Source organism: Archocentrus centrarchus, unplaced genomic scaffold (assembly GCF_007364275.1).
Source record: "Archocentrus centrarchus isolate MPI-CPG fArcCen1 unplaced genomic scaffold, fArcCen1 scaffold_24_ctg1, whole genome shotgun sequence".
Classification (NCBI taxonomy): domain Eukaryota; kingdom Metazoa; phylum Chordata; class Actinopteri; order Cichliformes; family Cichlidae; genus Archocentrus; species Archocentrus centrarchus.
In genome coordinates this window covers 1884103-1896649 of record NW_022060254.1, presented here as the reverse complement: position 1 = coordinate 1896649, position 12547 = coordinate 1884103, and the positions used below count along the sequence as shown (strand labels likewise).

Below are 12547 nucleotides of genomic sequence, written 5' to 3'. Positions count from 1 at the left end.
TTGTAGCTGCTCTATCCACTGCTGTTTGATGCACACAGCCAAAAATCTGCAGTAAGCTACAGAAGTTAAAACGTGCAGATAAACTGTTAATAAGACAAAAGTATTTATTATCTGATTACTCAATTAATCAATGGAATAATCGATAGAATACTTGATTACGGAAATACTCGGTAGCTGCAGTCCTAGTTGGAATATAGTTGTCTAAATCCACAACAAGGAGTAAACCTCATCGCAGTAGCAGCAGCACAGGTCTCCTGTCCACAAAGACAACAAATCTACTATAACTCACTATACTGATTATTTGAATTTTTTTAATATAGGAATAACTTCCTCATTCATTCACACCTAAATTGCCCATAGGTGTGAATGAGAGCATGAATGTGAGTGTGAAAGGTTGTCTGTCCCTCTGTGTTGGCCCTGCAACAGGCTGGCGACCTGTTCAGGGTGTACCCTGCCTCTCGCCCTATGACAGCTGGGATAGGCTCCAGCCCCCCCGCGACCCTTAACAGGATGTGCGGAAGTGAATGGATGGATGGATGGATGGAATAACTTCCCAATGGAACACTGCTACACTTGATCTTAGGGTTTCCCCACCTATCAAATCTTTAACCTCTATGAAACCTTAACATCCTTAAACCTAACTGCTTTTTCTGTTGAGCTGTCCCATTTACAAATCCCTTACCCAGCTGGTTGTACAAAGAGATCATCATACCACTAATCTCACTGCTGATTTTCAGTTGCGTGACAACATGCTATGCACCAACGAATAATGGCTAAGAGAACTATAAAGTTCTAACTAGACACACACACACACACACAGGCTCCAGACCCAGACTATGTATGGCACTGTTTGCTAGCAGACTGGCAATGTTGTCCTACAGAGTCTTCTCTGGTTACAACCCCTGGGACTGAAGAGAGATTCTCCCTTCCCACCAGCTGCTGGATCAAAGAGGGAAAAAAAATAACATGTTTTAACCACAGAGATGTATATGGAGAAACTTGCTACTAAAATACTGTAAAATAGACCATTAAAAAAAAGCATACTGAAGCTTCATTCATGCAGCAATGCATGAAGGTCATCAGGCTGCCCTGTGCACCAGAATGACTTCTTTCATAATGAGATTCCCTGGCTCACACCAACTATTTGTCTAGTCTTATCAGTTCATGAGAGACTCCTTCCAGTTTTCCCATGAATATCTTCTTTGAGCAAACTAGTTGTTGGTTCATCCATCCATCAGGCATTTTATGTATTGTGATGTTTATAACATAACTCTCAAAAAAAAAAAAACACACACACACACACACACACACCCACAAGCAAAAAACAAACAAAAAAAAAACAAACAAACAAAAAAACCACCATGACAGCTGGACAGAAACATGTTGCCAGGCCAACAGAAATTGTGGGGCAGTCAGAAAGGCAAAGCTGTGAGATTCACAAACAGTAAAGTAGAAGTAAAGACTGAGTGAACATGCGGCCCACATCCGCAGAGTAAAGGAAATAAAATCTCTCTCTTTTCTCCCTCTCTCTCTCCCTCTCTCTCCTTCTCTCTGGCAGATGTAAACAAGTGACGAAGAAGGCTAGAAGCCATATGTTAGCCTGCATTCACACACAAGCACAACCATAAGTACAGTGCCGTGGAAAAAAAATGTGCCCCTTCCTGATTTCTTTGCATATATTTGTCACACTTCAATGTTTCAGATCAAACTAAATTTGATATTAGACAAACATAGCTCAAGTAAATACAAAATGCACTTTTTAACTTATAATTTCATTTATTTAGGGAAAAAGGCTATCCAAACCTACTTGGCCCTATGTGAAAAATATAACTGCCCCCTAAACCTAATAACTTGCTGTGCAATCAAGCATTTGCGTTAACTGGCAATGAGTCTTTCACATCACTGGGGAGGAGTTTTGTTCCACTCATCTTTGCCAAACTGCTTTAATTCAGTCACACTGGTGGGTTTTCAAGCATGAACAGACTGTTTATGGTCATGTCAAAGCAGCTCAGTCAGATTTAAGTCCGGGCCTTGACTAGGCTGCTCCAAAACCTTCATTTTGGGTTTTTGTTTTTTGGTTTTTTGGTTTTGTTTTTTTGTTTTGTTTTGTTTTGTTTTTTTTTTTGGGGGGGGGGGTTAGCCATTCAGAGGTGGGCATGCTGGTGCATTTCCAATCACTGTCACTGTAAAATAAAGTAGAACTGCACCAGGTCTTTCACTGTAACCAAAGTGTGCTTGAGCTTCAGAGCACAAAGTGATAGGTGGACATTCTACTTCATGATCTTCAGGTACAGAGCCGAATTCATGATTCCATCAATTACAGCAAGTCATCCAGGTCCTAAAGTACAGGGCTTTCAAATTATGGCGGCAGCAGGCGCATTTTCCACCTACTCCACCACTCTGTGCCGTCTACTTTGTAATTTTCCTAAAAAAAAAATTTTTTGCGCCGTCCGCTGTCTCCATTTCCAGCGCCATGTGGACTCACGTGGCAATATTTATGTTCTTTCAATCTGAGCCATTTGATTGGTTCACGACTGCCATGTGACTATTCATATCATCTGCTGCCGTCATGGCTTCAATCTGGGTGATAAGGTGCCTGCTACTTTGGCATGCCCCCCTGCTACTCCAAAACAATTTGAAAGCCCTGAAAGTAGGGAAAGCAGCCCAAGACCATCACACTACCACCACCATATCTGACTGTAGATGTGTTCTTTACTACAGTACATTTCAAGCTAACTAGGCAGCTCATTCTTTCTTTAAAGATACAACATATTTTGGTGTCAATTTGAACAAAAGGCATATGTGAAAGTAAAAGTGAGATCAAAAGTCAAATGTGACATGATATTTAATGCAAACTATAATGTGATATTTAGAATCCCCATATCCCAGTAAAATTTGGTGGTGGTTATAATAATAATAATAAATAATAATTAGAGTTGTCAAAAAATAAATAAATACGGGGCGCCTGATTGGCTCAGTGGAAAAGCAGGCAACCATGTACGCCGCGAGGCGAAATGCAGGTAGAGCAGGTTTGTGTCCCGTCCTGTCGCGCCCTGCTGCGTGTCTTCCCCCAACTCTCCTCCCACTTTCCTGCTTCTCTACACTGTGAAATAAAACAGCTATGGCCAAAAAAATAAATACATACATAAATATTAAAAAGAAAATACTTAAATACCAGGGTTCTAGCCAGCAGTTGATTGCCTGGTGCTACACCATGCTGAGAATTTCACGGTTCACTATTGAAAGCCTTCTATCACTACAATTAACAAGCGGGTGTGCACCCCTATACTATAGTGTACCACTGCACTATAGTATTCTTTCACAGCAATCTGCAATCTACCACCAGGCGCGGCCCGTTTTGTTCACAACGTGCAGAGCTAGTAAAAATTTCGGGGCTACCGAAAGCAAAATGGCGACCAGAGTGAACGTGAGGGGGAAGAAGAGGCAAATGGGAGCTCAAAGGACAATTTCACGCTTGCTATTGTGAGAGGCCTTGTCATGCTCACAACATGATGAGGGATATTTGAACACAGGAAGTGCGTTTAGCAGCTGACAGGACCGATCAGCTGCTAAAAGCTGGATTATAATGTTTTTGTTGTGTACACTTTTTACCGTGCTGCCGGGTGCAGTGGTTAGCACTGCTGCCTCACAGTCAGAATACCATCTGGAAGGCCTGGGTTCGATTCCACCTTGGCCCGGGCCTCTCCCTCTCTCTGTGTGGAGTTTGCATGTTCTCCCCGTGCTTGCGTGGGTTTCCTCCGGGTACTCCGGTTTCCTCCCACATTCCAAAGACATGCACTTACTGGGGTTAGGTTAATTGGCTACACTAAATTGCCCATAGGTGTGAATGAGAGCATGAATGTGAGTGTGAAAGGCTGTTTGTCTCTCTGTGTTGGCCCTGCGACAGGCTGGCGACCTGTTCAGGGTGTACCCTGCCTCTCGCCCTATGACAGCTGGGGTAGGCTCCAGGCTTCCCCCGTGACCCTGAATAGGATGAGCGGAAGCGAATGGATGGATGGACACTTTTTACATGATTTCTGCAAACTCATTAGTGGAAGGAAAAGGTGCTCTGGGACATGCTAAATGCATGATTTTTTAGTTCTGCATCAATCCTACGTACGTAACCAAAAACCCTCTGAACCCTACACTCGAGAAATGTAACCACACGTCCACAAGGATTGTGATTACCGTGTAGGCTTCAGAGGTCATTTCCGATTATGTAGGTAGGCCCTGCAAAGACCTGAGGCAGAAGTCTAATTCAGGCCTAACTGTTCACGATCACTCAATTAGCAAATAGGTGCGGCATATAGCATTTAACATTAGCAAGCTAATTGGCATTAACTGTAGCTCACAGGTGTCAAACTCCCGGCCCCGCCCCCTACTTGCAGTCTGCAAATTAATGTCAAAAATATCATACAATTTGGCCCTTTAAGTTACTTTTTTGATATTTTGCTTAATCCTCTTACTTGGAGGGGAAATCAAAATGTCAAAAAAGTAACTTAAAGGGCCAAATTCCTTCAGGAACTCTCGCCACAAGAGGCTGGGCATTGTTGCGCACTAGGAGGAATCCAGGACCCACTGCACCGGCGTAGGCTCTGACAATGAGTCCAAGGATTTAATCTCGATACCTAATGGCAGTCATGGGTACAGTTGGCTAGCCTGTTAAAGTCTGTGTGTTACTCCATGGATATGCCTCCCCAGACCATCACTGACCACCACTAAACCGGTCATGCTAAACAATGTTAAAAGCAGCTTAACATTCTCCATGGCTTCTCCAGACCCTTTCACATCTGTCACATGTGCGCAGGATGAACCTGCTCTCATCTGTGAAAACCACAGGGCACCAGTGGTGGATCTGCCAATCCTGGTATTCTATGGCAAATGCCAATCACTAAGTCATTAAGTCTGTTTCTCATTGTTTGTTTAATGACATTCACACCAGTAGCCTGAGGTCTAGCAGTGCTCATCCTGTTCCTCCTTGCACAAAGGAGCAGATACTGGTCCTGCTGATGGGTTAAGGACCTTCTACAGCCCTGTCCAGCTCTCCTAGAGTAACTGCCTGTCTCCTGGAATCTCCTCCATGCTCTTCAGACTGTGCTGGAAGACACAGCAAACCTTCTGGCAATGGCATGTGGCATCTTGGAGGAGATAAACTATCCGTGCAATCTGTGTAGGGTCCAGGTATCACCTCATGCTACCAGTACTTACACTGACCGTAGCCAAATAAAAAGCAGTCAGAAAAGATGAGGAGAAAAAAATGTCTCATTGTTGCCTCTCTAGTGCACCTCTTAATTGTATTAACACCAAAGCAGCTAAAATGGATTAACAACCCCTTCTGCTACTTAAAAGACCAGAAAAAAAGAAAAGAAAAAAAAAATATTTAATTTACTTGGGGACACATTTTGATTGAAAAAATATTCCTTGCATTTTTTTTGAGCAGCAGATTATTCATAAAAATTCACTAACATGGCATTTACTGTGTCAATTGACAAAGGACACCCCCTTTCTTGCCATTCCATATGCCTCTCCTGGAGAGAACCCAGGAGCATTTTTTAAAGCATTTCTTTCTTCCAAGAATACAACGTAAGCATGAATTCAAGTGAGGTTCTAGCACAGAACAGTGACATCTCAAATCCAGATCCTGTCAGTACTGCACAGCTGCCTTCGAAGTACACAGGCTAACCAAGTCCAAGAGGACTCCTCCTTCAGCTTGATAGCTCCCGTCACATCCGGTGTCCACCATCTGGTTCGGGGATTACCATGATGACAGGCAACAACCACCTTGCAACCACAAAAAGCCACTGTTTTATTTGATGTTGTTGTTTATATTGTTGCAATCTTTATTAAAATTCTTGCATCCTGATAACCCTGACCTTTCATCTTGCACCAATTCCAGTATTTTATCCTCTTAAACTTGCTCAAACTAAATAATGCAAGTGTGAACATCTGTATTACATTAATTCCAGTTAAGTTCTTGAAATTTGTGTAATCTTCCAAAATGCTTGAGCATCATCCTTTACCAAAATGTTACACATGCTTCTAAGGAGACTATTTGATCTGTCTGTAATGCATTGGAGACTACTTGTCTATTCCTCTCCTCCTGTCAGGACAGTTTGGTGAATCAGCACCAATTGATGCCACGAACACCTCCCCCCACCACACACACACACACACACACACACACACACACACACACACACACACACACACACACACACACACACACACACACACAGTGCAGGAGTAAAGCTTTCTGCTGAAAATGCCTGTGTCAGGAAGCATAACTACCAGGTATTTCAGTGAAACTGAAAGCATCTCATTATTCAGACACTCAAATACAGACTATGTGCTGCAAAAACATGTATTCAGCACAATGTCTGCAACTGTCTACATGGAAGAGCATGACTCTAGAATTAGAGCTAAATGAATAACACCGAGTCCCCATGAGCCAGTGTGAATGACGGCGATGTCAGCTGCCTTGTTCAGTGACATGAAGCCAAGGCCAAGTTCCACGAGATTCTTTTAAGAGTCTGCCACAGAGATTTATTCATCGTTGAGTCTTTCACTGTGGGTAAATAAATAAATAATAAAATATTCTGACTTCAGACTTCACAAAACTTTCTCAGGAATCAAGAACCTTTTACAGGATCAATAAAGTATCTATCTAAATGAACCGTGTGTTCACTTGGGCAATTCAAATAACCTCAGCAAATTTGATCTTCAAAATCTGGGCAACGTTTCCAGCTATTATTTAGCAAACTATGTCCTGGTTAACTTAGGAAGGTGGACTCGGGCACAGAAGGCATGTAGAGTGATTGCTACCCAAGTACCAGGGACTTCAGCACAAACTCAATGGCAGCTACCACCATAAAAATTGCTTTGTTAAGTAATGAAATATTTTTTTTAGAAATCTTCAATTCATGCGCTTAGCTTATAATGTGAACAGTATGTAAACAAAATAATAACAGGATGCTTTCTCTTTAAGCGTCTCAGTGGCAGCCAGTTGTATGACATTGAGATGGAAAGTTTTAATGGCCTGGCCCTTGGAGAATGTAATGTGCTTGCATTTATATAGAGCTTTTCTGGTCATACTGACCACTCATCTGGAGAAATCAGAAGTGAAACTAAGTATGCATAAATGCAATTTGAGCAAACTGCCCAGGTGAATTAATGGCTATCCAGGTATATTTTCCAACTCATTTTTGCATTAATTTTTTTAATCTACCCAAGAGAATGGCACAATAGATTTAGTGGATCCTTGCTCTTATTTTGAAAGATCTGTCACTGCTAACAAATTCAAATGTCTGTCCTTTAGTCTGCAGGTCTACTAGGGTCAACTCGAGTCTGAGTGACATAAATTTTGTCATCAGAGAGTAAGCATGAGGGCCAATGCAAAGTCTCAGTCTAAAGTTGCACACTGCAAATTTTCAGTGGTTCTTCCTGATCTTGTGCTCTGCTGTGAGCTGGTGGGACACCAAGTGAATACTGGTTCTGATGCTACTGTGCCAAACTCATCGAGGCAGCAGAGAATTGCATGGGCTACCATCACTATCTGCAGATCCATACAGGCGAGCTGGAGCCCATCCGTGGGTTCGGGAACTTATGTAGGAACACAGGACTATGACTGGAACTGACCATTAACATTTCTGTGATGTCATAGCTTTGTAACTCATGGAAAAAGTTGCAGACTATAGAACCTTGCCTTCAGGCCAGCCACAAAGTTTTGTTAACAGAAACCTAACCAGGTTTTTGTGTCTAAACTTCAACTGAAAAATATGTTTTATAAAAATGTGAATAAATCCTGTGCATGTAAAATTAATAATGGTCTTGGAGCAACATTAATATAAAACTGTGGGATCAACATTAATATAAAACTGTGGGATCAATACCAACACAGTTATCTCCCGCAGTCATTAGGGCCGAGTTGCCCCGCAGGCAGGTGCGCATAGCATTCCCATCCCATAAGGCCCTGACCTGGGTTGTTGTTATATAGATGTCATAACATGCAAAGGACAGAAAGCAGCAGCACAGCCGTCAGACAAATTTCAGCAACCTGGCTGGGGTAATCCTCTTTCAGAAACGTCAGGCTAATCCACACTATCATCCACACCTTATTCACTGTTTTTATTACTTTTATTCTCGAATGTCGTTTTCACTAGCACTCGACAGTGAGAAAGCACTAATAATAAACTGAATGAATCCCAGGGAAGAAAAACAAACAAAAACCCGATAAAAGCATGTAGAGTTTCACTTCATAACTTGAGGAAGAGGAACTCGCTAAGTCGTCTGACGTTTTTTCCTTTTTAGCTTCAAGAGGATACACCGAACGGCTTTTTTTAAAGCTGTAACTATGACTTTGCTTAACCAGAAACGCAATTAGAACAGAACATGTTTAAAGTCATGACTTGTTACGATCGGGACAAGCAGGAACATTTGTTTAAAAAATGTTATACTACATGCTAACGGCGACGTTTAGGTTGGTGGGAAACGGGACAGTTGTAAAGACTGAATTATTAATAAAAGACTTGAGTTTGGTGAAGTGCGGAAGCAAAACGTCGTTCCTACTTACTGTATATTAAATAAGTGCCTTAATTCGTAGTCGCTTGCTACATAGCTATGACAATCATCAGGACAAAGTTTTTTCTTTTGAAAGAGTCTTGTGCAACGCGGCAGTGTTGAGGAAGGATGTCCTTTCGACGTTAGTAGAAAGAAGCAGGTGGCGATACAACAAAAGACGCCTCTCATAAAAGCTAGCATGATGGTGAGGCTCTGTAAGTTAGTGAAATACAAACCAACCTGCATGTGTTATGTCGGACAGGTCGTAGTTCTTGGCGCTCCGAGGAAACTCCTTCAGTTTACGGTTTGACAAGTTGAGAGCCCCGCTCGTGGCAGCCTCCTCGAGCGCCTTTTCCACGCTACGGCTGGCCGCTACTGTGGCAGGCAGCTGGGCTCCATCCCCAGCAGCCATCAAACGTACAGGTCTACCTCCTCTTATACTTTGTTTGAAGCGTCCACTCCACTTTCATACCCAGTAGGTCCGTATAATCTCCAGAGTGGGCGTTCTTCGTGTACACTCCTTTAAAAGTACAGAATTTTTAAAATTTTTTTTAATGCAGACGACGGGAGTTCCGTCGGTTTCGCCGCACAACGGGAGCTCTCGGTTCCGCTACTGAGCGAGAGGCTGTCAATCTTCCAGGAAGTTGCCCCAAGCTAGAAAGTACTGAAACGCTTTTACGGGAAGAATAGGTCTTTGCTTCAAAATAAAATCGCGAAAAAAAGCAAAACGTCAGTTTAGTTCTATACATGGCAGGCTTCAAGCAGAGCAAATATGAAAATAGCTTATTGCGCTATTAAAGAAGCTCACATAATTGAAACGTGTGTATCTGTTAGCTAAATAACTAAATCAATGCTTGTGGATAGATTATGTGGTTTGGACATTTTATTGCCAATTGCAGTAATTTTAGATTCAGAATTTTACTGCTAGGCCCTCCTTGTTTCATGAAGAACTGGAAGAACAATTATAACATTAGCATTTTATCATAAGGGTCAATAGTTAAAAAAAACTGAGCTTGCAGCTGATACCTATTCAGTTTACACGTAACAGATCATGTATGGTCCAATACAAAGGCAAATATATGTAGCAATAAATAACATTTGTGGTTGTGCCAAAAATGTAAAAGAAGGGTGGATAGTGATTTGTATATTGGAATAGTTTGATAGGTTTAATGGAAGTTGCTTGTCCGACTTGGTGAATCTATTATCTACAAGTGTTATTATGCTAGGAGGCTGTTTCAAAGACAATTCTTAGATTAGGCCAGGAGTACAGGAGTAGCTGTTACCGTATACTAGTTAAAGAATATTTAAGTGGCTTTCCTGAATTTGAATTTGGGTTGAAATTACGTGTATTAAATAAACAAAGTGCAAGTATGATCTTTATTTTCTGTTCTACCATTGTGAAATTCAGGTATGGAATGAGTAAAAAGTTACTGTGTTTGTTCCCACTTTTACCAAATAGGAATGCAGTATTTCATCCTATCTGAAACTGAGCACAGAGTTAAAAAAAAAATAAAATAAAATAAATGAATGAATAAATCCTGAATCATGAGTTCCACCTTTCCAACTGGGATGATGATTGTAGACTAAATTAATGAGTAAATATATAGGTCCAAATATACATTTACTCTTTCTTGAGAAGTGCCCATATTAACAGAATTGTGGTTGGTTTGGTCAGTAGCATTAGAAAACGTGATGTAGACACTCTTCAGTTCAGAAATAGCCCTGCAGAGTTTATGAATCATTTGGCTTTGCTGTCACTACATGAATCACCAATTTCAAACCTTAAAAAGTTATGTCTTTAAAACATTTCAGTGGCTGAGCCCTGCTAGTAAGTACTGAAGTAATCTGGATGTTGATGTTCAGTTAGACCTTTGCTAATAGTGCCAAGCAAAAGTTAACCCTGCCTCCATCAAGGATTAATAAACACTTTGGTGTAATCACAGTAGACCAGGTTAAATCTATAACCCCTTCGGTTACCGCACACACAACTGTGTGCATCACTTTCTATTTTAGTCTGCGATTAATCGGGCTTTGTGAAACCAACCAACAGTGAAACCAACCGGTATATTGCCTAATCTAGATTTTATTTTGCTAGGTGTAACCGGAAGTGGAACAAACGCTGCGTCTCCGTCTGTGTGGCTTTCATGGGGGGTTACTAGGGGTGCGGCCAGCGCAAGGGTGCAAGGAAGGATAGGCGTCGCCACAATGAAAGTATTTCTGAGGCACACTCGAGGAGGAGGAGACTTTGCTTGCGTGTGGTGTGAAGCTGGATCTATACAATAAAGTTGTTTTACGTCCGCGAATCAGAGTGCCAAAGGAATTTTTTTATAACACAATTGAAACGCAAATCAGGCATAACCTATTTGCACAATAAGGCAGCAGCTTTTTCTTTAATTTAAAAATCTTTATTTTTCATTATAGCACTGATACTTAAAGGATTAAATTCAGTATTACTCCAGTTCATATCAAATGTTTTAATGTTTTAAACATCTGTATAAGTGCAGATATAGCATAAACAGGGTTACCTTTCCCCTTACAATGGAGTAACATGTCGTGGCAGATAATTTCAAATGCAGTGTTTCTGTCAGCTCAACAAATATCCGCAACCACACAAACTGTGTGCAGTTTGTCACATGGTAGGTCTGTGAGCTGAAGGTCCAGTTGTTGTATTTCCCAGAAAGAGAGCGAAGTTCACTCAGACATGGAGAAAGAAGGAAGAAAGAGAAAGCAGAGAGGTTAGATTTAGAAGGCAAGGACTGCTCAGTGACATTTGATAAACTAGAAATTTAAAGCCTACATGTGATGTCCTCATTTTTTAAAAATCAGAATTTATTTTTTTTTTTTCATATTGCAAAACGTCCTCTAAACAAACTGAGGTTTACTAACTTTTTGTTATTCAAAGGTTGCATGGAAATACTGCAGTTTAGTGCAGGATAAACAGGTTAGTTTGCTGTACTGTATTTAGGGTAAAGCTCTGTGTTGGACTGGTGCACAGTGTCTGTGTTCATGCTCATAGTTGGAGGTTACATCAGGTGTAGCAGAGATGAGTTTGAATTTAAGCTGGTGGTGCTGATATTCATTCATTCAATCCAACCTTTATGCAAGTATACTGTCAGTGTAGGGGATGGAAATCAGCCCAGATAGCTTGTGAAATACTGATCACAGCCTGTACACAAAGAAAATTTACTGGAGCTCACAATAGAAATTATTGTGATTATTTTCTCTACGCTGAGCTGCTACAACTGATCTGAGAGTTCTCCCACCTGCCAAATCTCACTGTAAGCCCTGACTGTACTAATATTTGTGTTTATGTGTGGAGGCAGAGTCACCCTCTACAGTGAAGCTGAGTCCATTCATTAGAATTTAAGTTCGAATAATGTTTGTATTCTCAGTTTATACCATTTTATTACATTAATATAGCAGGTTCAGTAGCTGGTAGAAATGTCCTGCAGTGAGCTACTGAGACATTTTGTGAAAGCAAGGATCCACATAGTTTATTCAGCCCACTGAAATGTAAGCAGAGGATTGGAAATCACTGTGTGCTGCAGCTCATACTGACACAGTGGGTACACGCTTGAGGTTAACACACTAAATGAAGATATTTAACTCCTGCTTGTTTAAATCATAATACAAATATTGCATATCTCCTATAGGTGCACAGAGGCTGCACACTCTGCCCTGTCCAAAGCACCACCTATCAATAAACCAACAATGTCATGGTCATCCAGACCTCCTGTGCTGACTCACCCACTCTCTCTCCTCTCCCTTTATGTGAGAGTGAGTGTGGGTGATTCAGTTAACCACACCTTGTGTTTCAGGGGCGGGTCCTACATCTGCTCCTGGCCTGCAGTCCTGCACACCTGGGATTGATGAACTCACCTGTTAATCATCTGGTTTGCAGTGTGCTATTTAAGAGGAAAGAAGACCTTTTAGTCAATGCTTGATCATTAGTCTGCCAACTCTCCTGGCCACCCTCACCCTGGGAGCAAGG

The 12547-nt window shown here is 41.4% G+C and overlaps 1 protein-coding gene across 3 annotated transcripts in view; it reads right to left on the bottom strand.

Annotated features, from left to right (window-relative positions):
* lrch4 (leucine-rich repeats and calponin homology (CH) domain containing 4) overlaps positions 1-9180 on the bottom strand; it is a 48497-nt gene extending 39317 nt beyond the window's left edge. For all 3 annotated transcript variants that reach the window (XM_030723250.1, XM_030723248.1, XM_030723249.1), the window contains exon 1: positions 8797-9180. In XM_030723250.1, the coding sequence (XP_030579110.1) occupies positions 8797-8968 (172 nt within the window). In that variant the 5' untranslated portion in view covers positions 8969-9180. The remainder of the gene's footprint in view (positions 1-8796) is intronic.
* Between the last annotated feature and the right edge of the window lie 3367 nt (positions 9181-12547).